The sequence below is a fragment of the Chionomys nivalis genome, chromosome 19 (assembly GCF_950005125.1).
Source record: "Chionomys nivalis chromosome 19, mChiNiv1.1, whole genome shotgun sequence".
Taxonomy (NCBI): domain Eukaryota; kingdom Metazoa; phylum Chordata; class Mammalia; order Rodentia; family Cricetidae; genus Chionomys; species Chionomys nivalis.
Genome location: NC_080104.1, coordinates 34,686,718 through 34,709,927, shown reverse-complemented (window position 1 = coordinate 34,709,927; position 23,210 = coordinate 34,686,718). Strand labels below are relative to the sequence as shown.

Genomic DNA, 23,210 nt, shown 5'->3' with positions numbered 1-23,210 from the left:
CATCCAGAACACGTGCGTACCTTGCCGGCCTTCTATATTTTAGAACAAAATAGAAATGAAGTTCTCTTAAAAATAATAAAAAAATTCAAACCAACACAGAATGAACAAACAGATGAAGAAAGCTAAACACCAAACTCAAATTCCCTGGAGACCTTGGTCAGGGAGAGCCCTCAGTGTTGCCATGGCAACTCCAATGGGGACACTGGGGCGAGCCCTGGTCTTCCATGTACAGGCTGGCAGTTCTAATCCGCCTTCCTGCTGATAGATAAAACACTGACCAAGACCAAAATGGGAGGGAAAAGGTTTGTCTCATCTGTGTCCCAGATCACAAATTTCTTTAGAAGGAAATCAGGGATGGAACCTGGAGGCAGGAACTGAAGCAGAATCCACGGAGGAGTGATGCTTACTGGATTGTTCCTTGCTTCTGCCAGCTTCCTTATACAACCTACGACCACCTGTCTAGGAGTGGCACTAGCCACAATGTGCTGGGCTCCTCTCCACCAATTAGCATCCAGACAATGCCCCACAGCCATGCCCACAGCTCCATTTGACAGGGGCAGCTCTCAACCGCTGTTCCGTCCTCCCAGGTGTATAAGTGGACAACAAAGCTGAGCCATCACACCAGGTCCATACTGCACGAGGGCAGCACTTCCCCCAAGATTCCCATCACTTTTTATTTCATTCTCATTATGAAAAACAGGTTAGCCTTGAGAGACTAGAACCTAGTGCTTGAATGCACCGGTCTTCTAAGAAAATGTGGTAATGACTTTTGCCAACTTTCAACCCCTTAGCCATTTTTTAAAGCACCCCATCTGCTCCTGGTAAGGGAAGCGGAGACACCGTTCTTTTAAAGTGGTACACAGAAGGAAGCAACAATTCAACTACATCTCTGAATGTGGGACCAAAACAGCTGGTGTCAGCTAAGAGGCCAAATTTGATTCCAATTACCTCCTTTGAGTGAACTCTCAAACAGGGGCTGCGGAGGGGGAGTGCAGGAGCTAGAAGAGGAAGACTCACTGATAGTCTAAGATGTCACCAGATTTTCATGCTTCATTGGCCACCAGCTGCAAGCAGATCTAAGAGCAAACCTTAGATCACCTGGTAGCCAAGGGATCCGTCATTTTACTCTCACCTTTGGAGAGAACATGCTCCGAGACGCAGGTGTTAGTTTCTTTGACAATAGTGACAATGCATCCCTGCAACAAAGACATGGTGATGGTCCTAAGAGCTGGTGCCCATCTGTCAGAAGTGGCACGTGTTTAGAACACCTTGGGATACGACTAGGCACTCAGTCCCACTGACACCATCTAGCCATTGCACCCAACACAGCATTTAAGCACCAATAAAGAAAACGTTACTTTATGTCCTACTGGGAATGAGATGCTACTTTACATTTTAAAAAGATTTTGTTCCCCTTCATTTGTGTGTCTGCCATGTGTCTTCCACATGCAGGACAAAAAGAGGGTGTCGGTTTCCCTGGAGCTGGAGTCACAGCTCTGAGCTGCCTGATGGATGGGTGAGTGCTGAGCTGAATTTGGTCCTGCTAGAACAGCACGTGCTATTAACTGCTGAGCCTCCTCACCAGCTAGTTCACATCTTGATCCTATTTAGACACGCAAAACCCCAACCTCCTTTCTCCCTTTCCTCTCATTATTGCCCTAGGGACTGAGAACTTCTCACCTTACTTCTGATAAAGCTGTCCTTGAGCTATCTCCCACAGGCAGAGACAGCAGATGTGGGAGACCGCTCTGGCCTGGAGGGGCCAGCTGGAGGAGGGGGGGATGCACAAGACAGGGGTCTTCGATGTCTAAAGGGTCAGGACACACTTAAGTAGAAATTATTTTTACTTTATTTAGGAAAGAAAGGTAGGGGAGAACAATAATTTATATAACAGTAGACAAGTTAGCACTGCAAAAACAAAAAAACAAAGGCTGTGTACTTGTCCTAGCCTGCTCAGCTTCATGACTAGTAAATTTAATGCAGTTTCTCACCTGTATTATTACTCAAACTAGTAAAATTAGCGATTACAAATCCTGAAGTGTGCTACTCCTAAGCTAGAAACCCAACAGCCCATAAAAGTCATTTAGAAGTAAACCGGAACTGGGTGCACATTAGTGCCACAAACCATCCCTGTAAACATCCCTTCCCATGTAGAATGTGCATGGTACACTGTACTACACGCACAGAGGTTCTTCGAACTTACGTACAGAAAGGCACTGAAGCTCTGGCGCTCTTAGACACACCGGGCGTGGAGGCACCGCAACAAGCACCCTTTCGGCACATCCATGATCCACACCGGTGGTGTGTCACCTTAATACTGTTTTGCCAAAATGACACTTGTATAAAGAAAGCATTGTCTTGTAGAAAAAGAGTAGGGAACAGCCTGTCCTCCCTAAAGAAATACGAAGTCACAGCAGCCTGCTTTTTTCCCTCCTGGGCAACTCTCTCTAGACACCTGAATTCATCTGTATAACTCAATCTCAACTTGGTTTACAAGGTGTCAAGCTGGAGAGGCAACAGTCAAGATGACAGGGGAGCAGCTGCTTCTGTTCTGCTTCAATCAAGTTGGCCATGGAATTGGTCTGGGTCAACTGGGGGAATGCGCACTGGGCTGGGAGGGATGTTCTTTCTCCTGCCACCCCCGCAGGAAAGTTCTAGGTATGAACAATCCCAACAACAGATTCTTGTACTATCTGCAACCTCTCACTGAAGACAGAGCTTGCAGCCTGTGGATGATGGGCCATGACAGTGGTGCCCCGTGACACAGAAGTCAAGTGCACAGCAGCCTCCTTCGTCACTTCCGGCTCCTTGGTATTTGTAGCTTGATGCTTCTTCAAAGCCATCTGCTCACCTTTCACAGCGCTCTAAACCCAGGGGAAAGGCCGACATCACCTGAACAGCTCTGTGTCCTCCTGATTCACATGTCTACCTTGGTGGTACCTCCTCTCATTTCATCAAAGACTGAGTGTGGGCAAGAGGCTGTCAGCATTAGATTTTGAGTTCTTTGCTTCTGGGATCGTCTCAGTCTTGTGTGGGATTAACTCTTTAACCCACTCTAGGTTGACCACAGTTAGAGAAGAACAGTAATAGTTCTTGGGCTGCTTTGAAGTCCTTGCATCAATGGAAAACTACTTTTCCCTCCTTTACCCTCTAAGAGTAAGGGTTGCTCACTTATTCTGACCTGTCTTTGCTGGTATTTACAACCAACCACTTAACTGCAGTTTTATGTATTCTTTACTAGACTTTTGTTCACAAAACTACTACACCAGAGCTAAGAGGACAGGTATCTGAATGGGACAGATGGGACAGGCTTGGCACTAGGTACAGATAACTATTACATGGGACAGGGGATTAGATGGCTTATGCTGTAAAAGCAAATTCACCATCGAGCAAGATCAAGCCTTTGAAACAAGCAGCTTCTGTCTGGGGAATGAAGCCCACAGCAGCTGTCGTAAGAGCTACAGCAGGATGGCAGGGCATGACTGTCCCTTCTCTGAGACACTAGCATCCTCAGAGGAATGTAGTGATCACCATCAAGTCATGAAGCAAATTATTACAAGACATTTATTACAAATGTCACAGACATATTCATAAAGAAAAATTAGTTTAAAAAAAAAAAAAAACAGAACGAGAGAGCAAGTGAGAAAACAAGAAAAGCCAGGGCTTCAATATTACACCTAAAACACAGGGAGATGCCATCTTTATGAATAGGTAGAATCAACTACATTCTTAAAATAGTTTTAGTGCGTTGCATTTTTAGAAAAGGGACACACCCTTACCCCCAAGAAAAGGTTCCTGAAACAATGAACAGTTTGCATGACTACTCAAATGTGACAACCTGCCTGCTACCAAACCCCAACTGAGAACAATGCAATCTCATGTGTTAAGGATAGGTGACGGCAGCCCACCCACCGACCACTAATGGTGAACCTGGTGAAAACAGAGGCTCTGCTTTTTGAAAGCAGACCGCACCAGCCAAGAGGCTGGTCTCTGCCTTCACAGACAGCTTTTCTGGTACCTGATTAGACTTGTGACAAAGTCAGTCAAACTTCAATCAGATAGTTTTGGTATTAAAGTTAAATTAAACATTAATGTTTTCTGCCAAATCCATAAACTAAATCACCTCTCAATGCATTAAAAACAATGAGGTAGGCAAAAAACAAAACAGTAACAACAACAAAAAAAAAAAAACCCACAGGAAAGTTGACTTTTTTCCTATTCCAAGTGCAGACCATGGTGGAGCTGCTGTTGCTCTTCTAGGCTTAAACAGAAATCAAACCTTTAGCAGAGGCAGTGCTAATACTGTCACACAACAAAGTTCTGGCCATCGAACAAGACACACACATTTTCTTTTTTCTTTCTTTTTCTTTTTTTTAGAACCATCTGCACAATTTAGGCAAAACTTGGTACACAGAAAAATGACTCAGTTCTTGGCCAGGACAATCCTCTCCAAAAAATTTCAAAGAAACAAAATGGGATCCCTTAACGCACCCCACCCACCCTAGCCCCACCCACAAAAAGTTATCCTAGTAGCTGTGTCTTTCACATTTTATAAATATTAACTTCTTAAACCTGCACCTTCTTCTTTGTCCACATATTGTCACATTACAAAAAAAGAAATGTCAATTAAATACATTGTTAATGTTACTATATTAAATCTGTTCTCTGCTTCAGCAAGCTGCTTCTTACACCACTACACCTCCTTGTGCCCACTGCCAACATCTGATGGTGTGCTCATCACAACCTTCAGACACCCACAGGCCAGAGTCACTCAGAGACAAGGAATCCTGGAGCTGTGGAAAGGCGCTCTTTCTGGTCTGATGCTCATCCCCAAACACTCCTAGCACCGATGGTAGAGTCTAAACAGCACCAGCTGCAATGCAGCCTTGATTTATTTTCGAGTGAGGAAAAGGAGAGAACGGGAATAAACTGGCAGAAAGTGTAGGAAGGAGGGGAGAGGACCCAACACGCAAGAGGCCTGCATATACAGCTGTCCTGGCTGCACCGGTGCAGCTCTGAGCTCCAGTTGCAAGGAATTCCAAGTTCTCAGGGTCTTGACGACTCCGGGGGTCAGTGATCTCAGCTCACACCGCCTCTACCAGCTCAGAAGAGAAGTCCTGCCTAAGGTCATGAAATAAACCTGACTGCTGCCACCAGACCGAACGGAGGCGAAGAATACCTGCAAACACAACCAGAGAAGGCAGTTAGAGGGCCATCTGCTACCTTCTAGTGCCTAACCCCACCCCCCCAAAATATGTCTAAAAAGCAATGTCTAGAAGTTTTCCTTAATTTATTTTAAAATATGCCAGAACTGCAAGGAGATTCACCATCAATGTCCATAAAGAATAAGCTACTTAAAAAAAAAAACAGCCACAACTATACAGGAGCCATAAGGAAACAATACCTTGTCATTGCGTTCACATAAGAATTTTAGTCTTTGAGCCCTTTTGTGCATAAATACACCATCCAAGTGGCCGGTTTCCACAGACCGTATCTCGATCGCCTTCTCTCCCCAGCCCATGGTCTGGTTCGATCGGATATATGCTTTTAGAGAGGGGAAAAGTGTTAGCATAGCAAACTCGTGACAAGGCGCTTGTGACGCACACACACGTCTACCTGAGTGCCTGGCATGTGAGGACTTTGGTATTTCAGGCATTCTGCCTTGGGGCTGGGCATCTGTTCAATCACTGAAAGCCTACCTCCTGTGCACAAGGCCTGGGTATTGATCAAAAAGGGGGAATGTGCTTCTATACCCTGTCTGTCATGGGAAGTAGTCATATGAATTAATAATTCAAAGAACTGATTTTCCTTAGGTCTTCAACCAACTTCTGGAAATAGCCATGGTGTGTGGATTATCATACATGTTTCATCAACACAGCATGAGAGATGGTGAGGAAGAAATGACGAGCAGACAGCTCAGGGTGTAAACACAAAGCCATGAAATGGTCAAACACCAGCCTCTGCTCCTGGATACAAAGCAGAAGACTGGGCAAGAGGCTGTTTCTAACTGGGGCTCTGCCACTAAAGATGTTTCTATGATTTGCTTCACTCCATATAAATTGATCAAAAAACCCAAAATACACCTGGTTTATTCTATATAGATAAAGTAAGGGTCAAACTAGAGCAACAGCACAGTTGTTAAAGGCACCCAAGAATTACGTGGGTTTTGTCTTATTTAACCTTCTCCCATCTGCTGATGACCACTAACCAACCAAGTTAGTACAATAAACAGATGTGCTCTTAGTGGGCTCCTCTCACAAATGCCTCTTCATGATGCATCATTACCTACAGATGTTGGCATCTCTCCCCACTGCAGAACCACATCCTTGGTGATCCTTCCATATGTGTTTACATAAACCCCCTCATCTTCATAGCACACCAGAAGCTCCATTCCATCCGTGTTGGGGAGAATAATGATTGCATGGGGTTTGATGCTACACTGAATCTAGAGAATAGAAACAAGGAAGCATGTTTGTAGCTATCTCCAGCCCCATGAAAATGCTCAGTAAGACTGTCTAGAGAATGCAGTAGTCCTATACCCCTGGCCATACCTACCACAAATAGGCAGGACTCTTGGGAAACCCATGCAATATACAACCCCAAGTCTACCATTTACAGTTCATGGACTCTACTGACTCACAATTTTTGAGTCCTGGAAACATAACTGGATAGCAGACACATTTGAGAAACATTCCCAACCCAGGGTGTTCTGGCCTGACAGCAACTGCCCAACTCCATCCCATGTTAGTTAAAGCAAGTGCTAAATGTCTTCAGGCCCTAACAGAGCCAGGAAAATGCTGCTTCATTTAAATACTCACCCTACGCGCCGGGGAAATGAGGAAACCCTGCTTGTGTTAGTTCACTAAGCAGAGTAAAGGGAAAGTGAAAACAAAGTGAAGCCAGTCAACCAACCATAGAGTGTGGGTTCTTTCTTACGTGTGTTGGTAGATAAATGTCATAGACTGAGCCTGAATCCACATCAACAGCATGGAATCCAGCACAAGATCCATAGATCACTTTCAACCTTTGGCCTTCCTCAACAGTGAGATCCACCAGTAATGGTTTATGTACCAGTTCTCCAAATGACTACAGAGATAACCAAGACAGAAGCAGGAAGACAAACTTACAGCATCAGATAAGAAGCTGGCTGTGGGCATCTGGTTTACCACGTGGCATTGTTAATTATTCTCTGGAAGATACTTCCCTCCCACCTAGCAGGAAAATGCTCTGTCCTGTGTCTTGATTAGAACACGTGCAAAGTCAACAATGAGGAGTTGGCACAACACAGTATCTGAATACTCAAACATAGCAGTGGAATGGGAAGCTGTAGGAGTCACAGCACTGAGAATCTGGCTGTTGTTAGGAGCTATAGACTTTGTGTGAACATCAGCACAGCTCACAGGACCAGGACAGTAAACTGGAGTAGTGACGTAAGGCAAAGAAGCAACATGCACAGTGCCTGGCATGTAGGAATATTAAGACTAGATTCCAAAAGACAATGTAGGTAAATTTCCAATTTCAACTGAATCTATCTTTACTCAGTAATACTAGATTTACCAAAAATGCTAACCCCACTGACTCTGATTCACTGGGGAAATCAAGCAGTAAGCACCCCCTTAATTCAAATTTCCCAAGTAACTGAAACTTACTCTTTCAATAAACTATATCAAAATTATTTTAAATGCAATTATTTTAGATGAAATATCTTGTTTCTTAACCTCTACTAAAATGTCCCTGCACTACTCTTAAGGCTCTATATTTCAAAATAGAAATAATTATTATTTCTATCTAATGCTAGAACAGTATCAATTATAATTAAGAATTTTATGCATTGGATTTAGGGCACTCCCTAAAATAAATTACTAAAAATATTCACGGGACAATGACTGGCAGTTCTCTGTATTTGGAGGTGTGGATGCTTATGGAGCACAAGGCTTACTGGAAGTGTTCCATATACTACCTTTTATCACACACACTGCAAGTAAATATAAGACCAATCATGAGTGCGCGTAAACTCACACCCTAAACAGTATCAAGTTTAGCACAAACATTATTACTTCACCCAGACTGTACCTGTAGAATGGTAAAACCACCTTACTGTAAATATCAAGATGCTGTTAAACTGACAAGTTTTTTAATTTAAAGAAAAACAGAACCATAATATAGTCATTAACTTCCTTCTTCCATTTATTTAATGTGTAATATCTATTGTTTATACCCTCAAGATTCTCTATAATTCAATTATCTGTTTTGTGATAGGGTTTTGCTATGTATACCTGGTTGGCCTTGACTTCACAACAATGTTCCTGCCTCAGCCTCTCTGGCGTGCACATCACACCCAGTTTATTACTCAGTTTTTCAACTGTACTGCACTAACACACCCTTTACTACTGATTTCTGCTGAGCTCTTTTAACCACATATCTGGATCGTCATCACATCTATGTCTTTTCATGAAGATCTACATCACCATCACCGTCATCATCATGATGGATTTTAAGACAGGGTTTCTGTGTAACCCTGACTATCCTTGGACTTGAGAGATCGCCTGCCTCTGACTCCTGACAGCTGGGATTAAAGGCGTGAGCCACCGTGCCCAGTTGAAAATCTACGTCTTAAGAGAGGGTGCAAGTACCATTTGGGCAAAATGATTATCTGAGAACTTAGAAAATAGTTACATGTGCTTATTATTATTATGTTATGTTATATATATATATATATATATATATATATATATATATATATATCTTTTTATTAGACAGTTATGTTACATTAATATATGGCTTTATATTAACTGTTCAGGCTTCTTAAGCCAATTTAAAACTGGTGGTTTTACCTTAAAGGCCATAAACTTGTGATATGGCTTCGGTGCCCACGCATAGACTTCCACAGAACTCTTCAAAGCAATTACCAGAAATTTGATTCTTTCATATTTTACTGAAATAAACATAAAAGTCGAGAGAAATACTATCAGTATTAACACAGAGCCACAAATTCTTTCAGTAGCCATTTGTAAACTTTATAAATATGCCTCTTATTGCTCATCCAAAATCAAGAGAGAGCTCAAGCCACACACTTTGCTTTTCTAATTCTTCCGTGTGTAATTCACGTCCCTAGGTCAATTCTACAAAAGCAATAAATAGTTTAGCAGATGATCATAATGTCTTAGATTCTAAGTATTTTATTACCAATGGCCATTCCAGGCAGCCAATCCTCAAGACTGGAGGACTCATTATTACTTCCAAGTGATAATAGTGTGACAGGCCAACCAAGGGGGGCACATACAGACAATAGGTAAGGAGCAAAGTAGTACATGCTGCTTGAATGATAAAGCCCTTGTGTTCTTTCAGAGCTACTCCTGTTCCCTAGTATGCCCTAAGCACACGTGATGTCTGCTCCACATTGCCACCCACTCCACACAAACTTTCTATCATTACACCGCTATTTGATATAGCTCTGGTAAACATCACACACTGTCAAATGTTCAAGAGTCATACAAAGAATTATAAGAGGCTGTCCAATGAACACTGTTAATAGACTTTTCTGGAATGATGGAAATCGTTCTATGTGTACTACTAATCCCTGTAGAGAATACCATAGCTACTGACATTGAGGAGGTACTAGGGCCACATGGGAGCTGAACTAAAGATTGCTAACACTAACTGTATTTTAGCCACCTGATCTTGTTGGAAACTCAGAACCATTCCAAATAGAAAGATGACTCCTGTAATAATTATTAACCGATGAGCTGGCACTATAGACAAAGAAGACAACGTCGAGGATTACAATAGCCTGGGGGAGGTGGGCAGAACAATTGTGTATAGTCTGTACCTTAGTAAAATATGCAAGCACAAATCAGTACTCAATGGATTCTCTAACCTTAACCAGCCAAATTCTATAAAACCACATTATCAGTCCTTAAAACTGTGACTTTGTTATGGTTCATTAGTTCCCATTTATTTCTAACAAGCACTTTCATTTTTCTCATATGGTTAGCTAACTTTGTGAGATCCACTGAATGTTCCAAGGGAGGAAAATGCCAATCACACAATGGTTGCCAAGAAACAACAACTAGCATGCCACAGTCGTTTATATAGAAGGACTATGGTAGCTCTGCATAATGTAGTTAAGTAAAAATAACAAGGCACAAATATCAGTTAAATTCTCCAATGTTCTACTAGTGACTGCTAAGGGGCACCCAGCACACTCTAAATAAGAGCTGAAAGGTAAAGGGATCAAAGTCAGAGGGCTCAGTATGGTAGCATTTTCTCATAGAGGTCATCTAGAATCACACCTTACAGAGGAGAATGAGGGCTATTTAGAGGGTGGGAGACTCTCAGGGGGAAAGGTGTAGGGAAGACTGAGGACAGAGTGAGCAGAAGGAACACACTGTGCTGTACTTATAGATGAACAAAACAGTAAGATGTCCAGATGAGACCCCAACTAAGCTGAAGAGAGCAAACGCTACGACTCCCTGGGAACTTACCCACTTTATAGTGTACGCATCCTTCCAAATCGCCCACAGTCGTCCACCCTTGCTTCTTCTCAACTTCTGGGTCATTATGAAGAATTTTATTTCTTAACCAGGATAAATAGTAGACACGTAACTTATCCTTTTTTCCTAACAAATAACATAAAAATTTATATTTTGATAAATATAAGTATTTTATATGCATGGTCAAAAATAAATCTTATTACTAATAACAAAAATATCCAAAAGAAACAGTAAATACATTTTCCCAAGGGAATTATTTAGTATCAGTTTTATCTGAAATTCCTATTTGGGCTACTTCAAGGAGTTCTGAAGTCCCTTTAAAATTTACCAATGGTATAAGCAGGCATGGCTAGGATAGGATTTGAAAGAATAGTAAATCTTCACTTACACGACAGATCATAAACCATACAGTAGAAACACTTCTGGTTTTTTTTGTATTTTACTCTATGTTAATGATAGAATGATGGGTAGCAGGCTATTGTGAAGCTCAGGATGAGAGCTAGAAACCAGAAAGACCAGAGCAGCATGGCTTTCTGCTCCACCCCTTATCTCCTGAGTCTAACACCATTAGCCAAGGATTAAGTCTATAAAATGAAGTCTCCATTAAAAAAAAAAAAAAAAAAACAGAATTACAGAGTTAGGATGAACTTTAAGATAGCAGAACACATGAGGGTGCTGGGAGACAGTCCATCTGGGAAAGGATGAAAACTTCTTGAAACAATTACAGTGGATGATTTTGGATAACAAGCCAATTACTTTCCTATACACATCAACTGCAAAAAAAATAGAGCTGAAATTTAACATAATATTCATATTAACACTAAAGAAATGAAATAGGCCAGGTACTGGTGGCACATGCCTTTAACTCCAGCACTTGGGAGGCAGAGGCAGGTGGATCTCTGTGAGTAAGAGGCCAGCCTAGTCTACAAGAGCTAGTTCCAGGACAGGTTCCAAAATTACAGAGAAACTCTACCTCCAAAAAGAAAAAAGAAAAAGGCACAAATCTCACAAAATAGCTCTTTTAAAGATCTATTTTAGAATAATTATAAAATTCTTGTCAAAGAATTAAACAGAAATACTTTGTGTTCATAGATAGAAAAATGCACCATCAGTTCTTCCCAACTTGAATTAGACTCAACAGAATTCTAGTTGAACCCAGTCTAGTTATCTGTCCATACCATAAACACACTCTGAAATTTATATTCAGGAGCAATGCAGTGACATGGTGAACAAAATACTGAAACGAAAACAAAGTTTCTGGACAATTCTTGATTTCAAGACTATACACCCATTACAGTAACCAAGACCATGTGGTTATTAGCAAAAGACATAACAAAACAGTGAAAAAGAAGGGCCCAGAAACAGATGCACACAATGCAGTGAACTAACGGCAAAAGGAAGAAGCCCCTTCTAAAATAAACGGAATGCTGTGAATGGAAGGGAATCTGTTCACAAGCCTTCAATGTTCCACAAACATAAAGTACAAGTGAGTCACAGATGTAAATGTGAAAATCCAAGTTTGCAGCTTCTAGAAGAAAGCATATACAAATCGGAGCTTGGATTTGGCAGTGACATTTTAGGTAAAATACCAAAAGAGCAATACACAAAAGGAAAAAGAAAACGAAGTATTTGATTTCACTAAGGAGTCTGTTCTTCAAGATACTGGTAAAGAGAATTAACAGAGAAGCCACAGGCAGGGAAAAGGTATTTCCACAGCACATGCAATGAAAGGCTGCTATCTAAAATATACAGAGACTCCTTATAATCCAAGAGTAGGGGGAAAAGTAACCCGGTTGCAATATGGGCTAAAGATCTATGCAGACACTAAGTACACAGGTCCCCAAGGAAGAGACAGAGAAGGCAGAAAAGCATGAAAACACACACATCACCAACGGATTCCCCATTTGAACAAGAGACCACTCTACTAACCTATCAAGATGGAAAATCCAAAACACTAACGATCTTGGGCATTACGGATGAGGTACAGAAGCCCCCTTCCCTAACTGTCAATTGTGAACATGGAGCCACTTTGCAAGACCGTTCAGCAATTCTCCAGACTAACGAAGCTTTTGCCCTATGCTTCTATTAGTTGGCTTTTTATCAAGTACATGAAATGAAGTAAAAAGCTGCACACAAATACTTATCTAGCAGCTTTCCCTATAACTTCCTACCCAGAAGCACCAAGATGTCATTCAGTAAGTGACTGGATACACAGCGACACATCTGTATGAGGAACATTTAGCAATATAAAAGAGACAGACACCAAACCACAAAAAACATGAAGCAATCTTAACTTGAAAGTGTATTTTCTTTTTTTTTTTTTGAAAGGTATTTTCAAAGGAAAGAAGTCAGTCCACGTATTACATGATCCAAACAGTCATGCAAGGTTAGCGCTATATGAATCCAATGATAACAGCATGCAAGAATAGTAAAGTAATCAAAAAGTTGATCAGCTGTCACCAGGAACTCAGAACAAAGTACAAATAGTACTAGATTGACAGAATAATGGAATATATGTGTCGTAATATAGTTGTCAAAACCAAGTTAATACACTTCTGCATTGCTGGTGGGAATGCAAGCTGGTACAGCCTCTTTGGATGTCAGTGTGGTGATTTCTCAGAAAATTAGGAAACAATCTTCCTCAAGACCCAGTAATACCACTTTTGGGTATATATCCAAAGGATGCTCAATCGTGCCACAAGGACATGTGTTCAACTATGTTCATAGCAACTTTGTTTGTCATAGCCAGAACCTGGAAACAACCTAAATGCCCCTTGACTCAAGAATGGATAAGGAAAATGTGGTACATTTACACAATGAAATACTACACAGCAGAAAAAAATAACGACATCTTGAATGCTGCAGGAAAATGGATGGAGCTAGAAAACATTATTTTGAGTGAGATAACCCAGACACAGAAAGACAAATATCACATGTACTCACTTATAGGTAGTTTTTAAACATAAAGAAAACCAGCCTACAAATTACAATCCCAGAGACTCTAGACAACAATGAGGACACTGAGACATACATGGAACTAATCTACATGGGAAGTAGAAAAAGACAAGATCTCCTGAGTAAATTAGGAGCATGGAGACCTTGGGGGAGGGTTGAAAGGGAGGGGAGAGGCAGGGAGAGGAGCAGAGAAAAATGTAGAGCTCAATAAAAAAATCAATAAAATTAAAAAAATAAAAAACCAAGTTAATGCACTGCATAGCAATATAAATTACATTTTAATTAATAGTAGCATACTATTAATAACAATAAAAAATAATGGACTACAAATAAAAAATAGGTTAGTAATAAGGACAACTGGGTGCATGTAGTGACTCTGCACACCTTCCCACATCAGGCAAACTCATAATACTCTTGTGATTATTTAACCAGTAGTTCGAGAAGGGGCTGAGTTCAGTATTTAAGGCTAGACATAATGACCGATGCTATAGATTCTGCTTTACAAAACACTTACCAGATATTGTCACCAAGACATTCAGGCCCTCGAGAACATCCATCTGCTGGAACCGTCTTCTGTTGATCAGAGGATATACCTTCCCTTGGCCACTTCTGTCCAAGAGCATCAGACCGCTCTCTGTGCCAACTAGCAAATTCACCCCTGTTTCAAGAACACAGAGTGGCCTACATTTTAGGCTGTGCTTGAATGGAGCTCTATCATAAGGAAAGAAACCATTCTCTACTTGAAAGGACGATAGCTTCCATAATTCAGAAAGAAATGCTCAGAACAGTGAAGTTAAGGCAAATGATTCTTACCACACAAGAAATGACAGTGACATTTACTTACGTTCTGAGGAAACCCCATCACCTTACCTGTGCCCACCGTCCTTCTGTCCTGAGTGTACCGTGAGCTTACTGTTTCTTAGGTTTTACAGTTCTGGCCACATTGAAAAAAACCTTCCTCTGATACCATGGCCTCACAACTGGCAAACTTGTACTAACTCCTAGTCGGGAAGTATCCTGCTCCCATTTACTGTCTCTGCTTCTTCCATGGACACTAAAGTTGCTGCCCACGTACGTCAGGTAACAGTCAGAAACAGTGGCTCCTACTGCCACACTTTACTTCCTTATTCTTCCGCAGAGAGACTCCTACTGAGCCCAGGCTTCCCATCTGACAAAGCTACCTAGCCTGGTCTCCAAGTCAGTTAACATTCTTCTTGCTCCTTCCTTCTGTCCTCTCACTCTGATCTACCATGCTTTCTGACCATTTTACAGATGATGGACACGGGCCTTGATTCAGACTGTCCAGGTAACTTCCACTTTCTTTCAAGTGTTCATTTTCTTAAAACTCAGGAGTCATGCTGTATCTTTAAAATTTACACCTCCCAAGATGCAGTGTCACAATCTCTGGTCTGACAATCAGGACCCCACACTTCTGCAGCCAGTAGCCTTCTTCCACTAAAGGCTTCAGTTAATATTCAATTTCTGAGGCAGGGGACTCTCCCTCTACATTCACATATTTATCCAAATGTTTGCACTTCTTTGCTCTAAAACCTTTACCTTTGAAAGCATCTTCAAACATGTAGCACTGATTTATGCTTCCAGCGAACTAAACACATTCATTCATGCCAATCCTCTAAGCTGGGTATAAACTCAGCAAGACAAATAACCAAGTCTTGGTGCTCTTACAAAGTCCCTGCTAGGTCAATCATCTTACATACACGAAATGGGCAGTGGGAGAAGTCAAGACAGTTTGTTAAAGGGGAGCAGTCTATAAAACAGCTTGGGAACATTTTAAGAGAGTCTCTACAATTTGGGCATTTTCCCCCAGAATTAAGTCATTATCAGATTTGCATGACTACTAAAGAATTTGTTACTAAGAGTTTTGCTGGAAGTTTATGAAGCTGTAAGGACACATGCTCTAAGTCAATGCTCTGATTCATCCGCTAATGGACTATCCACAGGAACACCACCTATGTAAATAGACTAACACTAAGAACCAAATAACCCTTGCCTTTACTTTGCTTCTTCTCAGGCATTCGATCACAAGAAAGGAACTAAGGTCCTTTTAGAACATCAACACACTAGACAAAAGTACAAAAATGAGGTGGGCCTGGAACTTGCTGGGACATTAGAGGAACATTATGTAACACTAAGACTGTTCCCAGGCCTAACTTTTCTGGATAAAATGACATCATTTGCTAAGTATTTATTACCAGTTTCAACATAACTGACATGTTTAACACAATCTCTATACCAACTATGGTGTAACATATAAACTACATTAAAATCTTTCAGTGTGAATAAATGACAGCCTGCTTCCTGAAACAACGGCTACTGACGTCTACTGAGCAGCAGCAGCGTGCTAGTCACACCTGTGAGCCAGGCTCCTGCTGCACGGAGCCTACACCCCTCATAGTTGTAGTTTACCCAGCAGTGGTTCTCAGCCTTCCTAGTGCTGCCACCCTTTAACACAGCTGCTCAAGCTGCGGTGACCCCAACAGGAAGATTATCGTCGTTGCTACTTCATAACTAATTTTGCTACTGTTATGAATCATTATATAAATATCTGTTTTCTGATGGTCTTAGGTGATCCCTGTGAGAGAGTCATTCAATCTCCCCAAAGGGGTCCTGACCCACAGGTTGAGAACCATTGATCTAGCCAGCTAATAAAGTCCTCATTGTGTGCCATGAGCTTTAAAACAGTCACAACATGGCAGAGTTCCTGACCCCAAGAGAGCAGGTATGTTTGCAATGAGTATGCATAGCTCTTCAAAAGACTTCGGGAGACGGCTGGGCAGGAGCTTCAGAGCCAGGCGAAAGAGGGCAGGCAGCATGGGCGAGGACGGGGCAGGGAGTGTTTTCGGGGTCTAAAGGTAAAAGCTGAGCCCTTGCGTTGGTCTCACTTTTTTCTCCCAACAACAACAGAAAGGAGCATGCAAGGCTGGGCTGGGAGGGGACGGCTGATTTACTACTGCATGATGCAGTGGTTGTGATTTCAGGGACGAGGACTGTAGGAAGTATATGCTGTGGACCCCTCCAGGACGTCATGTCATTTGTAAGTAAAAGTTGTGTACTTTTAAAGCAGAACACAAACCGTGGGACTAGATGTCAGGGTAAGGACAGGACAGAAAGGCGAGTTTGAGTTTGCGAAGGCAGACCTGAGTGTACAGCAGGCTCCCTGCTACTGCCCTGAGTGCACACATGTAAGACAAGACAAGCTGGCAGTCCCTCTGCAAACTGTGTCTAAGAGTGCCATGTGGAAACTGTCAAAGTCACAGGAGAAAGGTGAGCACAAGCACTGGCACTTCACCTCCCTGTGCTAAGGACCACCTCCTGCTTCATCCTCACCGCGCACCTCCACGGGAGAAAAGGAGACAAGGCGCACGTTCCAAAATCTGCTGGAATGACTGCAGCCACACACACGCACTCTGGCCCCCTAGCACAAACTCAGCTAGACTTAAGGCAGCAACCACAGAAATCATAAGTCCTTCAAAAAGAAAAAAAAAATCTCTGCACTATTAAAACAGTGATTCTCTGAATGGCAGACAAATCTGTTCGTCACAATAAAACTACACAATCAGACAGCAGTGAGACACCTACCCCATAAGGCAGCACACAGGATCTCCGAGTTAAACCTCTTCTTGTATTTACGAATCTCGGGGGTGTCGCTCTGTGGTCTAGTGTTCGTGGGGTTCACATTGACCACTGAGCCTTTCCGAGTAGGATCTTGCCTTATGGCTTCTGGTCTCATTCCATCACAGGAAAATCCCACTGAAACACAGTACACATGAAACCTTATCTCCTGTACGCTCACAATTACCCGGCCCCCTCAGCATGCCCCAGATAAACAGCCATATGCTGTACCTGACACTTTCTCAGAGAAAAGGCATTCTGTAAAACATACATGGAAAAGGAAACCGACTGTGAGGCTCACTGCTAAGCAGGCAATGACAGTGGGATGGACTCCTTAGCAGAGGTCTATGCCATGAGCAACCATGCCATGCCTAAGCCACTTGGGAAGCTACGCAAGGGACCAGGTCCTGTCTGTCAGCTGCTTTCCTTGTTGCTGCTGTACTTACCCACGGAAGTAACTGTCGTTCCACTAGATGGAGAAATCTGTAGTAACCTGGGGTCTATAAAAGGTGTAAAGGAGGAGGAAGATTTGTGTTTCTGGAGTGTGCTACTAGCGGATTGAGTCTGCAATGTAAATTTCAATTTCATTAATATAAGAGACATTTAAAAAGTGAACATTAAAGACCATTTCAGTCCACTTATATATACAGCACCATTTCCCAATCCAAGCCCCCTCTTCCTGCATCATTCCCCAAAAACCCCAGGAGGCATTTCAACTGCCGTATCTCTTCCCTGAGATGCACACCTAGGGCAGTGATGCTGTAAACTACCAACAAAAGCACCACTTCATGATCAGCTTCAAAAAAAAGTAATGGAAATTCTTAAACAGCATCTAAAGTGTCTTAACATCACTTCGGTACCTTCTGGATTTACTTCTCATACCCGCTCCCAAATGTAACCTATTATCTACTGTGACAGACTATTGGTGTGATCTCCTATGTGGTGTGATCTTCTATCTATTGGAACTGACTACTGGTGTGATCTATGTACTATAATAGACTACTGGTGTGATCTCTTATGTACTGTGATAGACTACTGGTGTGATCTATCTACAGATTACTGGTGTGATCACCTACCTACTGTGATAGATTACTGGTGTGATCTCCTATCTCCTGTGATAGACTGCTGGTGTGATCTATCTACTGTGAGAGATTGCTGGTGTGTCTCCTATCTCCTGGGATAGACTGCTGGTGTGATCTCCTATCTACTGTGATAGACCACTGGTGTAATCTCCTATCTATTGGGATAGACTACTGGTGTGATCTCCTATCTACTATGACCTACTGGTATGATCTTTTATCTATGACCTACTGGTATGATCTTTTATCTACTGTGATAGACTACTGGTGTAATCTCCTATCTATTGGGATAGACTATTGGTGTGATCTCCTATCTACTATGACCTACTGGTATGATCTCCTATCTACTGTGATAGACTACTGGTGTAATCTATCTACTGGGATAGTCTACTGGTGTGATCTCCTATCTACTGTGATAGACTACTGGTGTGATCTCCTATATACTGTGGTGACTGCTGGTATGATCTCCTAGGTACTGTGGTGGATTACTGGTATTATCTACTTTTTACAGTGATAGAAAATATTGTTATAACCTCCTATCCATTATGGTAGGTGATTAGTGTGACCTACTATCTCCTGGGACAGACTATGGGCAAATACTTCTTTTGTTCATTGTTTAACTGAGCCTCTTCCAGAATGCCAATGTTGCTAAAAGGTGAATGACCATTAAGCCCATACCACACAACAGGGGCTCATTAGTAAACGTACAAATGACAATAGGCATGACCTTCTGATCTTTTAGAAGCACTGGTGTTAATAATGTAACTTAAAATCAAAAAATTAAACAAACAAAAAGCTCACAAAGAAAGTGAAACAAGTTGTTAAGTGGAAATGCAATGATGATTAAAACCAACAGAAAAACTTGCCAGTTTAGTGAGTTAAGGGTTACAGTAAGATGGAGCGTGCGTGAGATATAAACAAGGAGTGCAAGCACAGATCTCGGGGACAGAATACAGCTCAGCAAGCACCTTTTCTCTATTTGTTTCCTCTGTGGGGCACCTGAAAGTCACCATGTCCTACAGCCCATGCCATCCTAAGGTTCCCCACCCGCCCAGGTTGCCATCTCACAGACTTCTCTCCCTGCCCTGTCAATCAGTGGCCAAGCCGATTTGCTGAGAAGGCAGCTGCCTGACACTGTCCTCAGGAGACTTTTCTCATACTTTCTAATGAGGGAACCAAAGTATTGCTGCTGCCTAGCAGTCAATCAGGTGTCTACTTGACAAGATTGGCTGAAACTAAATGTTTAGACCTCTCTCAGCTATTAAACAAATGGACACAGTAAGTTCACACACTGAAATTAAATCTCTTGTTTAATTAAGCAGGTGCTCAGGTGGGCTGTCACTGCACTTGTGCATGACCTACTTAAAGAACAAAGGCTCACCCCCAGGACCCAGACTGAGCAGCACAGCTATGCCACAAACACACAGGACTTCCTATACAGAATTTAAATTAAAAGAAAGCTCAGACCTTTGTTCTTGCTTAGCATCATAATTGTCTACATTTTACCCCAAAAGTCCTTGACTCTTCTTAAACCCTGAATACATGTGGATGTCAAGGAAAGGGCTGGTTAAAACCAAAGTCATCAGCCAACCCCTCCCCAAAATAAACAGACGAAACCAGTAACCAAAACACAATCAATGCCTATTTGAAGGAGATTCTCACACAAGACAAGAAGTTTGTGCAAGTAAGGCCAAGTTTATGTAGTCACATTTTCCTGTATTTTATAAACTAGATAAAAAGGATGAAGAGGCAAATTCCACAGATGACTACAAGGATTTCATGCCAAGTACGTAATGGATCTGAGAACACAGCAATCATTTTATTTAAAAAAAAATGAACAGAATAAAGCAAGCCATGCAACTATACTTATCTAGAAAAAGTAAACAGTTGAACTGGCAAGTTTTGGGGAATCGATCCATCTAGGGTTAGGGATTTGTATGCAGATCTGAACATGTTACTTGGGATTGGGGAGGAGGGCAGATGACAGAATAGCAGGGGGAGGAAGAAGGAGAGGGTTTCTGGGAAGGGCTTCTTTGCAAACTAGCTCCTCGGCAGTGCTGGTCTAACCCCAGGAAAGCAGCCAGCTGTGGTGTGAGACATACCTCATTAGCAGTGAGCTTGTCCTGGGGTGTCTGTGGGGACATGGTGGGTGTCGGCTGGCTGGAGGATGGGGAGGAAGAGGTGGAGGAAGTGGAGGAGGAATGGCTTTGCTGTAAGAGATCTGGCAAGAGGTGAATGCGACCGGCAAAGCCATTGCTCTCATGATGGCTGGCACGCTTTTGGTCAACTGTACTCTGTAGAAAAAACAGGCACACTGGTCTCGCTCAAGCACTGCTGACATTGCTGACAACCCTACTGATAACTGCTTTGTTCAAGGTGCTGTGTGACTTTTCAAACTGTTAAAATTACCAAGGAAAATCTAATGAAATTAGCCGGAATCACTCAAACTTCCTTGCCAAATGCCCAATTTGAGCCAATTGAATTCAAAGTACCCAATGCAACCAAATACAAGTAGCAAGTATTTCACCTGGTTCATCTGCAGCAATAGCATAGAAGACCACCCCCTTGTTCTCACTGTAAATCTCTCTAAATTACCCCTAGAAAGTACCCTGTGGTTTCTTTGAATCCTGGTTTCTCATGTTCTTCCTACTTTCCATCCAAATACACTGCTGTGGCATAAAACACTCAGGGCAAAATCCCAAAGCCGAGAGTGCCCTGTCCTATGTCAATAAGGAGCCTATCACTTGAATGAAATCTAAGTTAAGAATGAACAGTTATAAAACATCACGGTCCAAAGAGACCACATCTTGCATCACAAATCGAGATAATCACTTTGGACCACAGGAGACCTGCTTATCCTTGTGTGCCACTCCTGCAATACTGCAGACACTCAGGGCCAGATGCCCCAGCAGAGCCTCTTGGTGGCCCTCTTACAGGCTCCAGATCTCAGATTCTCTGTGGCTTTTCTACCACTCTAACACAGATTGTGAAACTCAGCATGGTGCTTAGATGAAGGCTGCCACAGGCATGCAGGGGAGCAGCAATGTGGGGTGGAAGACTACTGGCTACCTCGGTGGCATGCAGCACACCTGCCTCCCTAGCCCAGGATACCCTACCCTCAGAGTTGTGTTAACATGAAAACAGATGATGATGTAGAATAGCATGAGTGAGTGAATGAGCAAGTGGGTTAATGACTACAGGAGAAGCTCAGCCTCTGACAACAGAAAGAAGAGACACAGGTACCTGGCGGACGATCAGGGTGCCCTCCTTGGATGGGGTCATGGCTGGCTCACTTTCCACATCATCGTGAACAATCATAGTTTTCACAGATTCTGTTTCCCCATTGCTCAGATTCAGAGATGACCTGTGGTGACAAAATCCCATGTCAAGGATATCAAGCTAAACCTCCTTACCATCTCAAAGCCTAAGGTGAGAGGAGGCTGCAGACATGAGCTTCCTCTAGGTAGCATGATTTGGCTTTATCCTTTTGACAGAGAGTTCTCTGCTGTTTACTTTGTTCTTAAGCAAAACCTCAGAAAGTATACTTTTTAATTACACCCAAACTTCCTTTGTACTGCACCCTTAAATTTAAAAAAACGCATTGAAATATTGTGAGGAGGCACTGACGTGTGTGTGTGTGTGTGCGCGCGTGTGCGTGTAAGTTTATATTCTACTGAGTTCATGAAAACCACATCAAACTTCTGCAACAGTGCTAGGGCAAAAGGCTGCAGCAGAAGGAAAGCTTAGAGGGAAGTCTCATCTGCTAATACAGCAAGCACTGACGCTGCTCTGGTGTCCTCCGGTCCTGAGGTGGAGTCATCAGGTCCCTCCTGCTCCACATCCTCCTCCTCCTCATCCGTGGTCCCAGACTCCTCACTGGAGGAGGAGTAGTCTGTCACTTTGTGAGGTGGTCGAACATCTTCCACTGCTCGAAGCTCTTTGGCCAATGCAGTCAAGTCCTAACACACAGGATGGAAAACAGAGTTAGGCAAAGGGGCCGGTAGGAGGAACAGGTAATAAGCTTTCCAGGCTAACTGCCAGTAAGCAGCCAAGGTTGGAGTCAGATGTGTGTTTCAAATGAAGGAGTCTGTACAGTTTTTGATAGAAAAAGGCAGATGCCATTGGCAATCACAATTCAATGATCTGCTTAGGATAAGCTGACAGCATTGTTTTCAAATAGGAAGTAGTTAGTATTTTATGTCTGTTACATCTAGAGACAGGGCCGAGGCTTTGTTATGACGTGTCCTGACTACACTATAGCATTTCTTTTAAAGGGATTATTCAGAACAGCAGCCTCGAATCACACAGATCTAAGTTAACACATCTGAGTTTTCTTCCCTCATTTCTATAGAATTCCGAGTCCACAAGACAGTGGGGTGCTTCTAGCACAGTCACCCCTCACTTCCCTACTAGTAACTACAATCTTGCTGAGTCACAGGGGAAAGTCTCTCTGCCATACACCATGTAATAGGCGAGATGTTTTCCAGGCCCCCCTTCTAGACTCAGCCACGCCCCCTGCAATATGGCCAAGGAGTGTGAACATCAAAGAAAAACTTACTAAACCCTGGCTTCATTCCTCTTTACTGTGCTGAGATATTTTAAGATTCTTATCAATCTGCCAAACCTAATTTTCCAGAGTGATGATTACTTACCCCTCCCATTTACATGCCGAGTCCAAATTCGCTTGAGAATTTTACTTAAAAGCAATGACATTAAAAAAAAAAAAAAAACAACAAACAACTATATATATTTTTTCCTTTCTATTTAAAGAGCAGTTCTGGCTTAGCTTTCTTCTTTTATGCAGTTAAGAGTATGCTTTTTAATTCACCCTCGAGCCTCTAAAACAACGGGGACCGAGTCTGAGCCCCCATACCCTGCTAATTATCTGTGTCACTGCAGCAGTTCTCAAACAGACGCTCAAGAGACTGAAGTCTGACAACAGAGAATACCCGGAGCATGTCCTAATGCTAAAATATCTGATTACCAATGCAATACAGTTTGTGATGTCTAGAAAACAGTAAGGCAAGTCGAGAGCAGAGTTCAAATTCAA

At 42.3% G+C, this 23,210-nt stretch overlaps 1 protein-coding gene across 48 annotated transcripts in view; it reads right to left on the bottom strand.

Moving 5' to 3' along the window:
- Window positions 1-1,831: 1,831 nt before the first annotated feature.
- Window positions 1,832-23,210, bottom strand: part of Map4k4 (mitogen-activated protein kinase kinase kinase kinase 4) — a 142,714-nt gene continuing 121,335 nt past the window's right edge. For 17 of the 48 annotated variants that reach the window (XM_057794707.1, XM_057794709.1, XM_057794706.1 and 14 more), the window contains 12 exons: window positions 21,944-22,119; window positions 21,404-21,524; window positions 20,263-20,454; window positions 17,528-17,645; window positions 17,049-17,219; window positions 13,963-14,106; window positions 10,485-10,619; window positions 8,835-8,935; window positions 6,913-7,086; window positions 6,286-6,445; window positions 5,405-5,544; window positions 1,832-5,179 (listed from right to left, as the gene is read on the bottom strand). In XM_057794707.1, the coding sequence (XP_057650690.1) occupies window positions 5,096-5,179; window positions 5,405-5,544; window positions 6,286-6,445; window positions 6,913-7,086; window positions 8,835-8,935; window positions 10,485-10,619; window positions 13,963-14,106; window positions 17,049-17,219; window positions 17,528-17,645; window positions 20,263-20,454; window positions 21,404-21,524; window positions 21,944-22,119 (1,716 nt within the window). In that variant the 3' untranslated portion in view covers window positions 1,832-5,095. The remainder of the gene's footprint in view (window positions 5,180-5,404; window positions 5,545-6,285; window positions 6,446-6,912; window positions 7,087-8,834; window positions 8,936-10,484; window positions 10,620-13,962; window positions 14,107-17,048; window positions 17,220-17,527; window positions 17,646-20,262; window positions 20,455-21,403; window positions 21,525-21,943; window positions 22,120-23,210) is intronic. The other 31 variants (XM_057794708.1, XM_057794745.1, XM_057794741.1 and 28 more) reach the window with 3 other exon arrangements.